Genomic DNA, 18463 nt, shown 5'->3' with positions numbered 1-18463 from the left:
AGGAAATGAGGAGGAAGAATGTGCCATTCCTTCAAAAGCCATACACCAATGTGCAGAGATAAGCCATGCCTTTTTGCAGTACCCTTTACTAGGTCCTTTAAATCATCCCATGAAGTCACACCCCAGACATTTTTCTCCAAAATGTGTGAAAATATTGGGGTTTTTGATGTCTTACAGAAGTTGCCCTCCTCACAATACAGTTCACTCTGTTTTCCTTTTAAACTGCATTCCTTCCCAAGTGTTTCAAGTGGTACTACCAAATATCAGACCCCTGAAATCCTAATTCTTATCTTTCTGTACTACAATTATTTACTATAGTTCCCTGTTTATATGAAGACACAATTCATGCCCACAAAAATCTGAACTTTTACAGATTCACAAATATTTTTACATGATACAACATATTTACAGATATAACACAGTAAAGATTTTTGCACCTGTAATACACTATTTTTAAATCTGATATAGGTTACTCTCTTAAAATAAGAATCACCAAAGATTTTGGGTCTAATTCAATCAACCCAGTGAGAAAGATTCCAATTTTTCTTCTAACCAGTGTATTAAACCAGAGTCATTGAAACCAAGTGTGTGTGTCTCATATTCAAGAGTGTTTAATTAAGAATTCAATTTAGAATTTACAGAAAACAATGTGATAAACAGAAGTTAAAAATTGTTTAGACTGTCAAAACCTATTAGTGCTTACAGTAGTCAGATAAGTTAGCAAATTAGTTTAGATGTTATAGAAATTTCTTTCTAATTTGTATATTTACAAATAAATCTATCTTTCAGTTTATCTGTTTGTTTTTACCAGCCATTGGATGACTTGCAGTGGATACTTGCTCCCATACTGATCAGTTGCTCTACTTGACTCAGAAAGCCTCTCCCTGAAGCAATCATTAGTGCAGTTGCACTGGTTTCACTGTGCCTATAATCAACTGAGAAACACCAAAAAAAAAAATCAGCAAAACCAATAAAAACGTTGTTATTTTTTCATCTAAATGTAGTATGAATATGACTCTCAAAACTCAGCCCAAAGAGAACGTTTCCTCACTTCATCCTGCCAGTCAGTTCACATGAATTTAATACTATTTTAGAAACATATTATAACATCTGTCAATACTTCAAAACAAGTACAACAACAAATAACTTCAAAAGTCATTAATTCTGCTAACCCTATTCATTTTTCCAATAGGCACCAGAATTCAAAGGTAACAACATTTGAAACTGGAGGTAAAGTAGCCACAGAAATTCAGGTCATTTTGTGGTTGGATGTTTCTTATGTAATAAGATCAGAAACTTACCACTGACATTTTCAGTTAAAATGAGATGGAACACCTGAGCAAAGGAATCAATATCTTTATGCAACCAGATGTCAGAAAGACAAGAATCCATTTCTTTTATTAGCCACGGTTCAAGGCAATTCGCATCTTTTTCAGTCTGAAGAGAAAAAACAGTATTGAAAGATGAATCTCTTCGAAGAGTTGTCTTTATTCTCATATATTAGACATGACAAATTTGAACAGTTAGTTTTCCAGGTAACAACCAGAAATATAGCATTCAGATATCAGTTAAAGCATTTACTGTATCATATGCAAGTACTTTAAACAATGGCAGTCTAGCCATTTGCTCTGAACAAAAGTTATGTACAACCATCATAATTGAAAAGCACACTTTAGCTAGAATGGTTCTTGCTAATAGAAAAAAAAAATCGTGTTTTAAAACATGTTAATATCCTTCTAGAAACTCTACAGGAGTAATATCTTTAGAAAACAGTTTTTAAATGGGTAGAATAATACAATGCAGATTTAAACATCTCTTCCAACAAAAGGAAAAACTTACCAGTTGATTAAATACTGTGTCACCACCATCATCCAACAGGTTATACTCTTCAGTTACATTTGGGACAGATCTTTGTCTCTGAGATTCCACTTTAGTATTATTTTCTCGAGCAGAACACCATTCAGTAAGAGTACTTTGCTGTTTTTCTTCTGGAATGCATAAAGTATTTCCAAAAAAAGTTTTACAGTCATCTTAATTATCCATTGTTTTCAGTTACAAAAAAATAGTTATATCAAGTCACAAAGTTTTATCTATTCAATCTCTTTTATTTAATCTAGAATGCTGTTACCAGTGCAATATAAATTCCATGATTAAGGGCACTCAAAGGGCACCCATTGCAAACATCTGCTACAAGAACAAGGTAAAAAAATACCATTTGGGTGCTTAACCCCCCAAGTCTCCAGTACTCCAACTTACTGCATTCAAACGAGCTTCCTAAGTAAATATTTTCTACACAATTCTCAGTCCAGATCTTTCTCCATAAGTGAAATAATGAAAAGAAGTGATATAGCTCCTGCATGTAACAACTAACTTTTGTGTAGAGGTAGAAGAAACAGTAGAAAACACCAGTACTTTAACTGGACTTTTCTATCCACAGCAATCAGAGCTGAGCACCACAATAAACGCAGTTAGGATTGTATGTTATAGCTTTGGGGTTTGCCTTTTTTTTTTTTTTTTTTTAAATACACACTAGGATCATTACTTTCAGTTGTCAGGAAAACTTCTCAAATAATGTATCTACTTAATCAATTGAAAAACAACTATATTAAGTTCAAGTGTGTTAATGCTTTTGGGCTATAGATATCAAACACAACCACGTCTGAAGAATGCAGTGAAAAATGTTACTAACAGGAACCACTTTTGTGCAAGATGTACAAAATCCCACCCTCTTTAATAGCTACACTTTAACTTGTACCCAAAAGTCAGCACATAGTGTCTTCTGCTTCTATAGTTTTCATGTGGCAAAGCCCTCAATTATATGCAATTCTACTCCATGATAATCAGGAAAAATATAACATTTATCAACTGAAAGGAAAAAGAATGCAACCATTGAAAGAAAGTGAAAATTTTTTTTAAGTTACATAATCTAGCTCAATAATGTAAACATTGAGAGCTTAAAGATACTTGCTGTCATCTAATCATGTTTCATTTAATGTTCTGACTTTGGAATTTTAACAGAGAAGCATCCTTTTTAGTTGTTTAATCAATCAATAAGACTCACTGCCAACCCTAACAATTAAGAAGTTCACCAACCTCGCTGCTTCTCCTTTTTGTACTTTACCATCTCTTTGTTTGTATACCCAGTGCTTCGTAAAATGTCCTCCAAAAACATCTCTTTAACTTCAAAAGGTCTTCCTTGTACTGAAAGTATAAATAATTCATAAAATATTAGATATTCCCTAGCTTCATTTATAATCTTAATTTTTAAAAAAGCATTTCTGTAGACACAAAAAGTGAATTAAACATTATTAGGGTCTGATTTAAGGAATTATTACTTTGCTTGAGAAGTCTTGTAAGTGTATCTTCACTGGAGTTTATTTTCTTAAGATTACTGGGCCACAAAACAAAACAACATTTCAAAAGGGAAATGCCAGCTGGGTACCTTGTTTCTCATTAACCTCTTCAATTCTATTAAGTGTTATAGTATGAAATGCTCATAAGATTGACAGTTACTAATTGCAATTTTATCAACATAAGAAAAAGAAAATAGTAATTTTTGTTTAGGGCTACAAAAAAGAATTTACTGTGCAAGACTGCTACCTGATTACAAAATATAACAGCAGTTAATACAGCTTTAGCACAAGATCCCACAAGCAGATTGCCACCTTTGTATTAAACCACTTTTTTTTTTCCACAAGAAGAATATGAGGAGATGGACTTCTCTCAATTTCCTCAATCAATTCAGCCAAATTTGGCTTTCTTTACTGAATACTTCCTGATACATAAGACATTCCATTGGTCTTTATGTCCTAAGAATTTACCCTGATTTCTTTCTCAATATCGCTGTTTTCTAGACCTTATTTATGGGCATTAAAGGATTCTCTTTCACAGGAAGAAATAAAACCTCTAGATTTTAATTTCTGGTCCCTTAGCAGACATTTGCCATAACTGAGTTTAAATCACCTAGGTCTTTTCTTCAGAAAGAACAAGCTACAATTTACTTTTAGAAGCTGTCACGGAGGAAATCTTGCAACACTGACCACAAACTCTGTGTATTACAGGAACCCACCACTACAAAATGTTGGTTTCTGTGGTCAGGATTTTGTCAGCTACATTGTTGATGGAGAATCAAATCTTTTTTATGACATTAACAAACAAAGTATCTAAACCCTCTTCTTTTAATTCTTAAATTCTCAAAAATGGAAAAAGGAAAGTGTCTTTTCAATTGTGATTAGCCTGTGAAGACTAGTACATGGTAACAGTATAACCAATGAGGTAAACTGGAGAAAAAGATCGTCATCAGAATTTCCTGAATAAACATACTGATCTAAATGAACAGGAAGCTACAAGAAGAGTAAACTGGAAAGCCACACAACAATTATAACTGAGGTTTCCCCTCTGCAAAAAATGTGGAAAACACTGAAATCATGTGTAATTTTCAGATTCCTGCCTCCAACAAGTTGCAAGCCTTATTTTACTAGGCAGAAATTCAGAACAGGGAACTACAACTGAACAATTCTATCCATAAAAAAAAAAATAGATCTCTTTTCCAGGAACATTCACTAAAATAAACCAATGATTTGTAGGTAAGATTCTAAAGAAAGTGATCCTGCCCATGTCCTGACTGTCGAGCTTCTTAAAAAAAAAAAAAACACTGACAGTCAGACAGTCTACTTGACTGTTTTGAAAAGAAAGCATTTCTCTTAAAAGCTTCTTTTCAAAACACGTTATACTTAGACATCATTGTTGAAAAAGGAAGAGGACTGGAAGGTGCCAGAGGAGGTCACCCATGCAGAAAACTTGCAAGCCAGGAGGGTGAAGAGGGGAGGAAAAAAACAAACAAACAAACAAAAAAAAACCATTGCCCATACATCTGTGTTTTACCTCTACTAAAGATCAGTAAAATGAAAATAAAACAGCAATAACAACTTTTCTTTGCACTAGAATGTAATCTAACCACAGATGACTGAGTCTGAACATAAATTGCCCTGTGTTTTCTCAATGTTTACCTATATTAACAGCTAATAATTTCCTCTAAAATAAAGAATCATGCGATTAAAACATGAAAACCCAATTTGCCTAGGACTGTATTTCTGAAGTGACCAGGTGCAGTTATCTGTGTTTTATCCAGTAACTAGCAGCAATCTCTGTGAGGCCTGAAGAACTAGAAGCTACTGGAATGAATTAATACATATCACACTCTTGTAGATCATAGGGTCTATATCACCATGGAGATCAGCACTTTAAGAACATTTTCCTGCTTCTTGAATTGAACACGGCGGGGGCCAGGACATCCCTGCACTTACAGAACTCGCTATGATAAAAGCATTTCACTCTGAAGTAGGTGCAAATAGTTAAGAAACAACAAAAATGAACAAACAAAGAATAAGCATTGCTGTAACTTTCAGTGTATTTATCATGTTCCCTTACTCAGAATGGTTTGCTACAGTTTAATAAGATCTATAAGTCCTAGGCCAGGTATACTCAGATTTAAGAGTTTACATAAATACTTACTGTGTATTACTGGGCAACTTCCAAAATATCTAATAAAGAGATTTGCATCTAAAGCAGCACTTGAAATAATTAATTTTAAATTAGTCTGTTTTTGCAACACATCTCTCAGTTTTATTAACAAGAAGTCACTGAACCTATCCCTCTCGTGTACTTCATCCTGTAACAAAAGGAAAAAAAAACCAAAACAAAACAAAAACAGATAAACATCACAGGTGCAAGATTATAACTTTTCACAAATATGAACTTTTTTAAAAACTAAAATATATAATTTGCTGGTTACAGCAAATGCAATTTGCATTAAAGAAATGCATTAAAATCTGTAAATCTAGTTTAAGTAAGGACTTTTTTAAAAAAAACTATCCAAAAGTCAAAAAATATTTCAAAAAGTTTTATAAAGATATCAGAGCAGACTGCACTGGTAATGCACAAGCTACATATACCTTTCTTTCACAGGTTAAAGTGAACATCTGAAACTTTTCTAATTCTTATATTTGAATCTCATTTTCAAAATAATGACACAAACTGCAAATCCTACGAATCTTATTTTAATAAATTCTCACTTCACAATTGATGAACATTTAAAGAAATGTATGAGACTACATAATCAGAAAAAAGTTAAGATTGCTTAGATCCATTAAGTCATGCACGAAGCTTATCATCATTTAGGGCACACGACTGATTAATCATCTTTGTTGGTGTGTGCTTCTGTTTTGTTTTATATTATGAACTTACACAGCACGGACCCAAATACAACATTTTCAGGCTGAAGTCAATGTATAGACCATTCTCACACTTTTTTCCATTTTGATAAATAGGCAGACACCTAAAATTTTCATGAATTTTTCTGTCTTCAGCAGTGGAGAACTTCATCTTGTGGTAAACATTCTGGTTCCACTGACTTATCAAACTCCACAATAAGAATATTCACGTAATCATAAATGAACACACTTAAATAATTTGCCAGAAATTAGACTACTCATTATCTTGAAAACATTTGGGCAAACAAATGGGCTGCAAACCTGGTATTGCTAAAACAAGTACATGATGCAAGAAATTCTGACATGCTCACATTGAATCATATCTACATAAGCCCCCCTAAGGCTTTTCTGCTTTCTGACAGAAGAAGATCGGAAAAATTTAGAGCTCTGTCCTCCACAACTGCATCATGATTCCAAAATTAATTATTGGCATGAACCTAAAATAAGATACTTCTACAAAAAAAAAAAAGTACATGCTACAATAGAGACTCAGGAAGCCTTTAACATTCATTCAGATTCTAACCAAACAAAACCACCTTAAATGCTCAGCAAATTAGTAAAGAAAACTAGGATCTCATCTTCCAATTACAAGTAATACATACTGCTCCACCTCACATGAAATAAAACAGAATACTTACCACAATAACATGTGTCACAGTTGATAGAGTGCTGTCTCCTCCCATTAGCGTGCGAAGTAGTATGCCATTAGTGCAAAATGTTAACAGTGTCTTTGGAGAAACCCTATCAAAGAGTTAATAAAGATACTTCAGTTTTTTGCAGCATTTAAATGCTGCTAGTTTTCCACTACTTACTGAAAATTAAAGGATTGAACAGCTGCTCAACAGAAGCGGAATTAGATTATAATTCTCTCACCAAAGAATTCATGCATACTATTTGTTTTTAAACTATCCCAGAGATTTCCTAAGGAATCTTAGTGCTTATGCTCCAAAACGTCAGACAATGGATTAATTAACAAAGTGAGATTCAAATTTATATAAATAAATAAGCAAGTGAAACAGAATCTTGAGAACCCCTCCATGTTGTTTAATTTACTGGAAAATTCAGTGTGGACTGCTTTGGAAAAACAGGTTCCAGTTCTTCAGCATATGCTTGGACATAGTCTTTGTATTTGCCTCTATGTGGTGGGTTGACCCTTGCTGGACGCCAGGTTCCCACCAAGCCGCTCTGTCACTCCCCTCCTCAGCTGGACAGGGGAGAGAAAAATGTAACGAAAGGCTCGTGGGTCGAGACACAGGGAGATCACTCAGCAGTTACCGTCATGGGCAAAACAGACTCGACTCGGGGAAATTAATTTATTACCAATCAAATCAGAGCAGGGTAATAAGAAATAAAAACTAAATCTCAAAATCACCTTCCCCCCACCCCTCCCTTCTTCCCAGGCTCAACTTCACTCCAGATTTTCTCTCCCTCCTCCCCGCCAGCAGCGCAGGGGGACGGGGAATGGGGGTTGTGGTCAGTTCATCACACGTCTCTGCTGCTCCTTCCTCCTCAGGGGGAGGACTCCTCACACTCTTCCCCTGCTCCAGCGTGGGTCCCTTCCACAGGAGACAGTCCTCCACAAACTTCTCCAATGTGGGTCCTTCCCACAGGCTGCAGTTCTTCAGGATCTGCTCCAGCATGGGTCCTCTCCACAGGGTGCAGTCCTTCAGGAACGGACTGCTCCAGCATGGGTCTCCCACAGGGTCACAAGTCCTGCCAGAAAACCTGCTCCTGCCTGGGCTCCTCTCTTCACGGGTCCACAGGTCCTGCCAGGAGCCTGCTCCAGCACAGGCTTCCCACTGGGTCGTGGCCTCCTTCGGGTCCCCACCTGCTCCAGTGTGGGTTCCTCCGTGGGCTGCAGTGTGGATATCTGCTCCACCGTTAGCCTCCATGAGCTGCAGGGGGACAGCCTGCCTCACCATGGCCTTCTCCATGGGCTGCAGGGGAATCTCTGCTCCGGAACCTGGAGCACCTCCTGCCCCTCCTTCTTCGCCGACCTTGGTGTCTGCAGGGATGTTTCTCTCACATATTCTCACTCGTCTCTCTGGCTACAGTTGTTGTTGCGTGTGGGTTTTTTTCCCCTTCTTAAATTCATTATCACAGAGGCACTACCACCATCGCTGATGGGCTCGGCCTTGGCCAGCGGCAGGTCCGTCTTGGAGACGGCTGGCACTGGATCTATCGGACATGAGGGAAGCTTCTGGCAGCTTCTCACAGAAGCCACCCCTGTAGCCCCCCCACTATCAAAACCTTGCCACACAAACTCAATACACTATACTTGACTGAATCACAAAGAAATCAGCTGATCCTTTTCAAATGCTTTAATTTTTCTCTTAAAGAATTTCAAAATCTTTAAAAGTTACTATTCTAGTACCTGTGGCAGAATTAGCTGTGCAAGTAAAAACAGTGACTGCCATTACTTTCTCCAGCACTGCTACCTTAAGTACTGAAATGTTCCTTTGTATTGTACTCTACAGCTCTTCTCTGGAAGACATGAGCTCACTAGTTATCATATGCATATTTTTTTCCAAGTTTGGAATACATCCCTCCTTTCAAAAATCCTCCTACATATTAAATTCAAGGAACACATCCAAGATATGTCGGATGCTTCTGTGTATCAACATCCAACATACCCATCTCTAGTCTTCTCCCTCTGTTCTTCAGCAGCCTTCTAGAAATCATCACTCCTATCTAACAGTTAATAAAACCTAAAAAATTGGACTCCTGTGTCACTGTAAACACCTCCACACCATGTCTTTTTTGCCCAGAGTTGGAAATATTGCCATCTCTCCCTTTTGCTCTTCTCTTGAGTAAATCTATTGATTCTTCTTAAGCAGGATTTTCTGCACTGCTTCCAGTAATTCTTCCATTTTGATCTGACCTATACTTTGTTCTTCTTCAGCCAGCACAATACTTCTACACATTAATCATCACTTTATTTGCAATTCATCTTTACTAGCTCTTTTAATCCTTCAATAGCCTTGTAAGCTTTTGTACACGTATTCAACTTCTTTAATTTTGTTTTGTTGTTCAAATACATTCATTTTCATTACCTCTGTGATATCTTCATTCATATAAGCAACATAACCAGCTATACCTTTTGCCATCTTCTTCTCACTCATATCCCAACTGCTGCCCATTCCTGGAAATCCCACTATCTATACAGTTCAAAGAATCTAGAAACCACACACAATCTTCAGCCTTTCATCCATTCCTGCTCTGCTTTAGGAACAAATTCCTCAGGTGACCCAGAAATCTCTACTTTTGTATCACTTCATGCTTTAAACATAAAAGCTGAAACAGAGTAAATTTAACCCAAACTAGATTGGTAAATAATGCTCAACTTCATCATTCACTTTCAAATTTTGCTTTTTTTCCTTTCACGTCCCCTATCAACTCTCACTATATAGTATTTGTTACATTGTGCTGGTCTTCCTACCTATGTTCAAAGCTTGCAGAACTTTTGGATCTATACATGTTAAAAGTAGGGAGAAAAAAAAAGGGAAGAAAGTATAGACTTGATCTGAAAATAAGACAAGGAATTCCATGCACACACACACACCAAGAAATCAGAGAAAGCACCTGCAATTCACTTATATAAGACGACTTACTACATGAAACTGCAAAATACAAGAGGAAAACTGTCCTTTTCACTCTTAAATATTCCATTACCTGAAATAACATATCTTACCTATACGTTACACAGTGAGCTTTTACTAGGCTGTATCCCAAATATACTGTAGTTTAAATGTACACAAGACTAAAGATACCAACACAAGCTCAATGACTTTAAGAAAGATCATTAGTACCTGCTTTCTAATCGGATCTGATAACCAATTGTCTGGCCAATCTTTTCTCTTCTTTCTGCTGCCACTCTTTCAGCCACAGCAACAGCTGCCAAACGTCTTGGCTGAGTGCAAAATATACGACAGGGAGTTCCATTTTTGTAACAGTCGTCAAGAAGGAACTGAGGGATCTGTAAAGAAGTGGTTTAAATTTACTTTTTAGTTTGATAAAGTCATAGCATTTTTACCACAGTGAAACAATTTAACTGTGTCTCAATATTACACAGGTTGCAAAAGGACTCACAATCATTGCTAATGTACTTGCAGGGGCAGAAAGGCAGCAAAAATAAATTTCTGATTTTAAGCCTAATCTGTTTCAAAAAAAGTTGAAGCTTCTCTCTCCTGCTTCAGAGAAATCTATAAAAAAAAATACCTGTAGGTAATCTTTCATTTTAACACAATAATATTCTACTCTAGAAACTAAGAACAGAACTAGCTTTAGAAGGAAAAGGGCTATACAAAATCATAGCTACTGTCCCTTCAATGTTTTATAGTATTTTAATGAAAAACTAGTATCTATCAGAAAACTGCGCAGAACCATTTATGCTTTTAGTAAGTAAGTATCTGCTGGCTTAGTATTTCAAAAGCAAGAAAGTGAATTGCAACACAAGACTTTCAACTATATAGGAAAACAAAAGCCTTAAAACTAGCATAAAGAAATCCCTTACTACATAAATATTATAAAATTGGCATTAGCTTTGTATAAATAGTGCTATCTTTTTTATTTCATCAAAGAAACATACTTGAGTAGTTTTTCCTGATCCAGTCTCTCCTACAATCAAAACAACTTTATTGTCCTTTATTATTTTGACAATTTCTTCCTGTTTTTCAAAAACTGGTAGTGATTGCCTGAAGGAATCAAACTCCGATTCCCCTCTTTTCACTGGAACCTGGGGGATACCGTTGTTAAGTCGTCCACTTGTCTTGTTCACTTCTCTGTTTTCTGTGAAGTTAAGAATTTACTTAGATACAAAAGAAGGTCACTAAAACATTGCTTAAAAAATCATCCATTAAAATTAACATTCCCGACTTTATATGCATCCCCATAGATAAAGTGACAAACCCATCACACATTTAAAAGCCGTATTCGTAGTAATGCATCCTCTTAAGGTGCTTGAAATAACTACTGTTCAAAAGAGTTATTACTTCCATAGACATTTTGAACAAAACCAGACTATCCCAGTGCATTGCTCAAAGTCAAAAAAAGGTAATGAAGAGCAAAAAGAGAAATAAAAACTACACCCGAGAAAAGCAGCCTGGCATTTTTCTTGGCTTTTGTATCATGTTTACACATTCACACCTCCACAGTTTGCCTAGAAATATTCACTGTATAGTTAAACATTTAAGGTATTCCAGACTGACAAGCATGTCTTCTGATAAAAAGATAACTTTACTGTGATTCATATGCTTTCTTTCACATCCTCCCTGGTCTTTTATCCTGGTCTGTCTTCCTCCCTCCCTCCTTTCATTCAGTCTTACATAACCTAATGCTCTAGTCCGTAAGATTTGTCTTAAATCATACAAACTGAACCATGATGTATCTAGAGCCCTGGACCCACACAGCACAGTGTGATGTATTAGAAAGCAATGTATAAGCAGCCAAAGAACCTGCACATCTTCAGAGGAGTCTACTTCAAATTCAGTATTGTAAATGCTACTCTATAATTCCTTAGTAATTACTTTCCAGAAGAATGAAAAGCTTGCTGTAAATTCTATTATGCATATCTAGTGTGATTAACAGATTAATATATTAAATGACAAGCACCGTTTTACCAAGACAGACACAGGCTAGCAGATTAAAGGAGCCAAAAATCATTCTGGAGAAATAAAGACAAATTTTACACTATTCATTAGTTTATGCCTTACATTCCTAAGGAATTGCTTTTCAGCACTTTTATTATAGTTTCCCTCTGTCCATTAAACAATCCTATAAAACAACTGAAACAATCAAAAAAAAACCTAGCAGAGGAAGCACTTAAAACATGAACCATCATAAATCAGAAATATGAAACAAGGCATACTGGTACAAGTGTTTTCTGTGCACGACACCCAGTTTTGAGCACAGAAACACAACATAACTCTTACACTCATAACTGTTAAAGCAATAATCTTGTTAAAAACACTGTTTAAAAAAACCCCACAATGTATCAGAAGTTTGTCTTCCAGTGAACTCTTTCATATTCTAGAAATCATGAAGTCTAGATAGTAGTCTCTTAGGGACCAAATCTATTTTAGAAGATGACGAAACAAAAAATAAACTTCTCATTTTATCAAGAACATTAATTTCCGTAAGCAGAACAGCCAGTCTCATTTTCTTATACGGGTGTTCTTATACAGCAGTCATGGTAACATTTCTCTTTTCAATCTCACCTCATGGAACTTGTAGGACTCATTTCAGAAACGTACTCACATTTCAGAAATGCACTTCCAAATGAATTTGGTTGGAACTGGCTCAAAGCTCAAAAGTAACTTGGCACAAGGGAGACATTGGAATGTGGGTGACATGACTGCCTAAGTTCCTCATGACACCAGTTTTAAAAGACCCTACATTAACAATTAAAAGTCAAGAAAATGAATGGGTTTGTTTGGGCGGGAGGGTGTCCATTGGGATGGGAGAGGAGACAGAAAAGAAAGGGTTTTGTTTTGTGGTTGGGTTGTGGGTTGTTTGTTTCTTTTTAAGCAGTGTTGATTCACAAGTCCGTATCAGAAGACACACTGAACATACCAGATTCAACAGCACACGCATTTCCTCGCTCCGTCTTTGGCAGAAGTTCTGTTCGTTCTTTGTTTGTGACAGGAAATCTCTGAATTAAACTCCGAACTGCATTTTTTGTACTGGGAGCCAAGCAACAAGTCATTACTGCATGTGTTAGATCTGATCCATCCTTCTTCCTTACAGTTAGGAATCGATTTGCTCCTTTTCTGGGAGAAAAAAAAAATATTTTAGGAATAAGTAACCTATTTATCTCCACGTAATGGTCTTTGACCATAATTCTTTCAAGATGGCCGTCATATTATTTTCAAATATAATGTCATAACTAGAAACTTCCAAATAATGTCCTATGTAGCATAACACACACCAAAACAACAGAAGCATCCACAATATCCACCAGCAAAACCACCCTCTATTCACACGAGGTAGTGCAGCACAAACACCGCAGACTTCGGATGACTATGCCCAGCACAACCTTACAATTAGGCCTCCATAATGTAACACTGTTCTGCCACCTTTCCGTTAAAGTTCTGTCACTGCATTTGCTTCCCAGAAGACAGCCAGTTCCATCAATCACTCTAGCAATCAATACTGAGAGGTATTACACAAAACTGATTTTTCTAGACTAATTCAAGAGATTTAGAGGTTCAAAATCAACAAATAGACATAACAGACAAACAAGCAGCCTTCCAGTGATATTCCAAGCCTTAACAAAATCCAGTAAAACAAATTAGATTCCCAGGATGTTCTTATGAAAGATTTACAATCTAGAATTAGAGCCAAAACACTTCATCGTAACACTGCATTTGTTCTCAGACTGAACTCTGACACTGAAATGCAAAGAACTGTTGTAAATATGTTTGAAACTGAACTACCTCATGCCTGGGCTACAATGACATACCAACACTTTGAAAATGACTTCTCAGGGTAAGAGCAGAAGGTCACACTAAGAGCCCAGTGGCTCGTCCCTGGCAGGGGTGGTATAGTGGTGTGTGTGTACGGGGTGCAGGTACCCAGGTGCCGGCAGGGGCCTGTGAAGAGAGGCCAGGTCTGCCCCGTGCCGGACACGGCCAGCTCCAACAGACCCACCGCAGGGCACAGCTGAGCCCCTCAGCCACGATGGTGGTTACTCCGCGATAACATACGTAAGGGAGGGAAAAAACACTACACAGCAGCTGTGAGAGAAAGGAGTGAGAAAAATGTGGGAGAAACAGCCCTGCACACACTAAGGTCAGTGAAGAAGGAGGGGGAGAAGGTGCTCCAGGTGCTGGAGGAGAGATTCCCCTGCAGCCCACGGAAGAGACCTCAGTGCAGCAGGTTTATCCTGAAGGAACTTCAGCCTGTGGAAGAGACCTCATGCTATTTCCTCCCCACGTCCTGTTGAGGAGGGGAAGTGACAGACCAAGCTGGCTGAGCACCTGGCAGTCGGCCAAGGGCAACCCACCACAACATGGCTGCTTGCTAAGTTGCTGGCTTGGGTTCAGCTCCTGGTCCATGCAAGATAACATTTCAGAATAGCAAAAATACTGAAGCTGGAACAGTACTTGAATGTCCATGTTCAAGGAAAGGCTGGCAGAATTGGAGAAACAAACTACAATGCCTCCCATGACTATGCTCCCAGTCTTCAGTAGTTTGTATCCCAGCACCTTAGAACCACAGAATCACAGAACCATTGAGATTGGAAGGGACCTCTGGAGGTCATCTGGTCCAACCCCCTGATCAAGCAGGGTCACCTAGAGCCAGCTGCCCAGGACCATGTCCAGATGGCTTTTGAATATCTCTGAGGAGGGAGACTCTACAACACCTCTGGGCAACCTGTGCCAGTGTTCGGTCACCCTCACAGTGTGTGCTCACTGCCTCTGATCCTGTCACTGGGCACCACTGAAAAGAGCCTGGCTCTGTTCTCTTTGCACCCTCCCTGGAGGTATTTATATACACTGATGAGATCCCCTTGAGCCTTCTCTTCTCCAGGCTGGACAGTCCCAGCTCTCAGCCTTTCCTCCTAGGAGAGATACTCCAGTCCCTTCATCATTTTTTTGGCCCTTCACTGAACTCTCTCCACTGTGACCATGTCTCTCTCCTGCTGGTGATCCCAGTACTGGACACAGCACTCCAGGTGTAGCCTCACCACTGCTGAGTAAAGGGGAAGGATCACTGCCCTCAACCTTCTGGCAACCCTCCTCCTAACTGGGGGGATAGGTGGGAGCTGGAGAGACAGCCCTGATGCTGTGCCAGCACTGCTCAGAGGGAGCCAAAACACTGCTGTGTTATCAACACTGTTCTAGCTACAAACACAAAACACAGCACTATGAGGGCCGCTATGGGGAATCTTAACTCCATCCCAGCCAGACCCAATGTAGTGCACTGCTAACAATGCCTAGAGGAAAACACACTAGCTATGAAGAGTTTATAATAAGTTTTCTGTAAGTATTCAAAATATGCTTGCTTAACTCAAAGGAAAAAACTAAGGACACAAAATATTGTCCTATGGTTCCCAAGCAATAGCTTCCCTTATTTATCCACTCAGTGCAACAAGTACACAGTAATGAGTATTAACATTAAAATTATATTCTATCTAGAAATTCAATGATGAAAGCCAATCACGATCAAGCTTTTAAAGACTGATCATTTCAAAAGTTATTGCAAGCACAATTACTGAGGAAATCTGGGGAGACTAAACACGAGTAGAACGTTGGAATTTATTTTAAAAGGAAATTTATGTTTCTTAAATGTGCAATGCATTATTATAGTAAAAAAAAAAAAAATACAGTTTATGTCTTCCCAGGTGAATATTCCCTTTTTCTCAGCTGTTTAAATTTCAGCTCAACTATTCTCCAAGCTTCATGTCACCCTGAACACATCACATTAAAAAAAAAAAAAAGACAAAACAAAAACAGGGGGTGATTGTTCCATTGTACACTGCACTGGTGCGGCCCCACCTCGAGTACTACGTGCAGGTTTGGGCACCTCAATATAAGAAGGACATCAAACCATGGGAGTGTGCCCAGAGGAGGGTGATCAAGATGGTGAAAGTCTCGAGGGCCAGACTTAGGATGAGCGGCTGAGGTCACTTGGCTTGTTCAGTCTGGAGAAGAGAAGGCTGTGGGTGACCTCGTTGCAGTTTGCATCTTCCTCAAGGGGGACAGCGGAGGTGGAGGTGCTGATCTCCTCTCTCTGGTGACCAGCAATAGGACACGAGGAAATGGAATGAAGCTGCGTCAGGGGAAGTTCAGGCTGAACATTAGGAAAAGGTTCCTCACTGAGAGGGTGGTCGGTCAGTGGAACAGGCTCCCCAGGGAAGTGGTCACGGCACCAAGGCTGTCAGAGTTCAAGGAGCATCTGGACGATGCGCTTAGTCATATGGTTCAGTTTTAGGCAGTCCTGCGAGAAGCAGGGTGTTGGACTTGATGGTCCTTATGGGTCCCTTCCAACTTGAGATATTCTATGATTCTATGAAAACAACTACCAAAAATACAACAGAACCTACTAGGGAGCCATTCAGAGACATTTACAAAGCTCTACAAAGAATCAACAAGGATTCAAGCAGGGTTTACCAGTTACAGTTAAGCACAGGCACCGTACAACCCAAGCACGTTCCTGTTAACCATTTGCGTGTATCTGACAAGGCTTTCTAACACTCCAAGTTCCCAAAATATGATGCAAAGACACTCAAGTTCATCCAAGTTTATTGTCTCAGGCATCTCTCGCAAAAATCAGCTACACCACTCCCAAGACTGGAGCCACATTGAAAGCATAACTTCACTTGAACAGCACTATGCTTGAATAAGATCTTCTGAAACCAAGCTACACGTTCAACACAATCAGTGCTGAAGAGCACTTACTCCCTAATTAAGTATAGATCAGAGAATTAGCACTTTACACTACTTTTGCAAGAGTCATGAAGGATTACCAAAAACGAGCAACAGAAAATGCTGCTACAGTTTTACAGCGGTCCACACACACAAGTTATACATGACACTCCATCTCTCTGGGTTTTTCCTGTAACTTTCCTTTTCCTGTTGCTTTGCCACCTGAACTCCCAAGGGATCTGGATTCTCAGCTTTCACACAAGCTCATCAGGTCAATGAACATGGGTTTTCTCTTCAAAAGGTGAGAGCAAGGTAAGAGAAAGAAACATCATCATATCTGCATATGAACCCTCTTCTGCACTTCTCAACAGAAGCACTCTTTTGGACATGATACTCTAGGTTACATTTTATCTGTCAAGCTATAAGATTCTATGCAAAACCCTTGGGCACACAGTTGTGCATGAAAAACAGAAAAGATCTTGGCGAGAAGTCTTTTTTATGGACCCATGAAATCCACAAAACAGTATAAGGGCAAGCGATCTCAAACTAAGTACGTCTCAAGTTTTTTTAAGTAGACATAAAGCAAAGCACAAAGATACTTAACTTTTACCTTACTTTTTAAACTTTTTTCTCTAATACTATTCTGTGCAACAGTGCAGGATATGCTAGAAACACAGATCATTTTAACGCTAGTCATGAAATTCCATACATTTGCACTAAAAAAAGAAAATAATAAATAAAATCAGACTCCAACTTACCCTTTACTTTTAGATATCAGCCCAAGAGACTGACAGAGCCGGTGAACAAATGCTCTTTCAGTACTAGTGAAGGAAGAAGGAAATTCCATTTCTAGAAAGATAATAAAAAAGGCAAACATAACAATGCAACATGCAGTATTCTTGGCATATCATCTCGACGTTATGAGTTTTTCAATCCCCAAACCTATCACTTTCTCCCGTGAACAACAGGACTAATGGCAGTGCTGTATCTTCACACCTGCAAGCGGTGCAGGGTTCACAAGCAAGCCATCTTATTCGGGCAGAAAGGAGCTGAGGGTAGGCTTCTATTGGTGAACCGATGAAGCGCCTCCGGGCCCAGATATCTGCCACCCCCGCTCCGGGCCTCGCCTCCCCCCGCCGGCCCAGGCCAGGTGCTCACAGCCGCCGCGGCTCCCCGCAGCCCAGCGCCCGCCCCGCTGCCGGCCCGCCGCGACAGGCACGCCCGGGCGCACCTGCCAGGCGGGGCGCCCCCCCACCTTCCTCCCCCGCGGCCGGGCTGCCGCTGCGCACCTTTCTCCTCTCCGTACCGGAACCGCTCCAGGGCGAGGTTCACCGCGATCTCCACCTCCTCGTCGACGCGGATATCCTTCAGCCCCTTGCCTCGGCCGCGGCCCGCCGCGGGGCCGGCGGAGGCGGCCGCGGCGGAGGTACCCGAGCCCCCCGAGCCCCCGCCGGGCTGCCGCGGGGAGACGCTACTGGGCCGCGACATGGCTCCGTGACCGGGGGCGACAGCCCGGGGTGGCGCGGAGACCGCGGGGGGAACGGCGACGCGGCGAGTCCCGCTGGCACGGGGACGCCGGGGGAAGCCGAGCGCTGCGGAGAAGCCGAGCCGGGCCGAGCCGAGCCGAGCCGAGCCGGCGCGGCGTCGTGACGCCAGTGCGCGGGGCGGGGCGGGGCGGATAGGAGGGGCTTCCCCGGCTCCCGCCCAGCAGAGGCTCCGCCTCCGGGGCGTTGGGGGCGGGGCCAGAGGCGGGTCCTATGGCGGGGGCGGAGGCGCAGGCTCGCACCGCCGGAGCACTGCCCGCCCGCGCAGGCGCCTCAGCCG

General features: G+C 40.0%; 1 protein-coding gene across 1 annotated transcript in view; it reads right to left on the bottom strand.

Annotated features, from left to right (window-relative positions):
• The window catches only part of YTHDC2 (YTH N6-methyladenosine RNA binding protein C2), a 33615-nt gene extending 15366 nt beyond the window's left edge, over positions 1 to 18249 (bottom strand). The window contains exons 1-11 of the mRNA XM_075526543.1: positions 17929 to 18249; positions 17398 to 17488; positions 12843 to 13039; positions 10861 to 11060; positions 10082 to 10248; positions 6911 to 7013; positions 5515 to 5671; positions 3094 to 3201; positions 1840 to 1988; positions 1302 to 1437; positions 809 to 935 (exon numbers count right to left, since the gene is read on the bottom strand). Coding sequence (XP_075382658.1) covers positions 809 to 935; positions 1302 to 1437; positions 1840 to 1988; positions 3094 to 3201; positions 5515 to 5671; positions 6911 to 7013; positions 10082 to 10248; positions 10861 to 11060; positions 12843 to 13039; positions 17398 to 17488; positions 17929 to 18127 — 1634 coding nt within the window. The 5' untranslated portion in view covers positions 18128 to 18249. The remainder of the gene's footprint in view (positions 1 to 808; positions 936 to 1301; positions 1438 to 1839; positions 1989 to 3093; positions 3202 to 5514; positions 5672 to 6910; positions 7014 to 10081; positions 10249 to 10860; positions 11061 to 12842; positions 13040 to 17397; positions 17489 to 17928) is intronic.
• Between the last annotated feature and the right edge of the window lie 214 nt (positions 18250 to 18463).

This window comes from Mycteria americana, chromosome Z, assembly GCF_035582795.1.
Source record: "Mycteria americana isolate JAX WOST 10 ecotype Jacksonville Zoo and Gardens chromosome Z, USCA_MyAme_1.0, whole genome shotgun sequence".
Classification (NCBI taxonomy): domain Eukaryota; kingdom Metazoa; phylum Chordata; class Aves; order Ciconiiformes; family Ciconiidae; genus Mycteria; species Mycteria americana.
The sequence above is the reverse complement of the archived record's forward strand: the minus strand, read 5'-3'. Positions and strand labels throughout refer to the sequence as shown.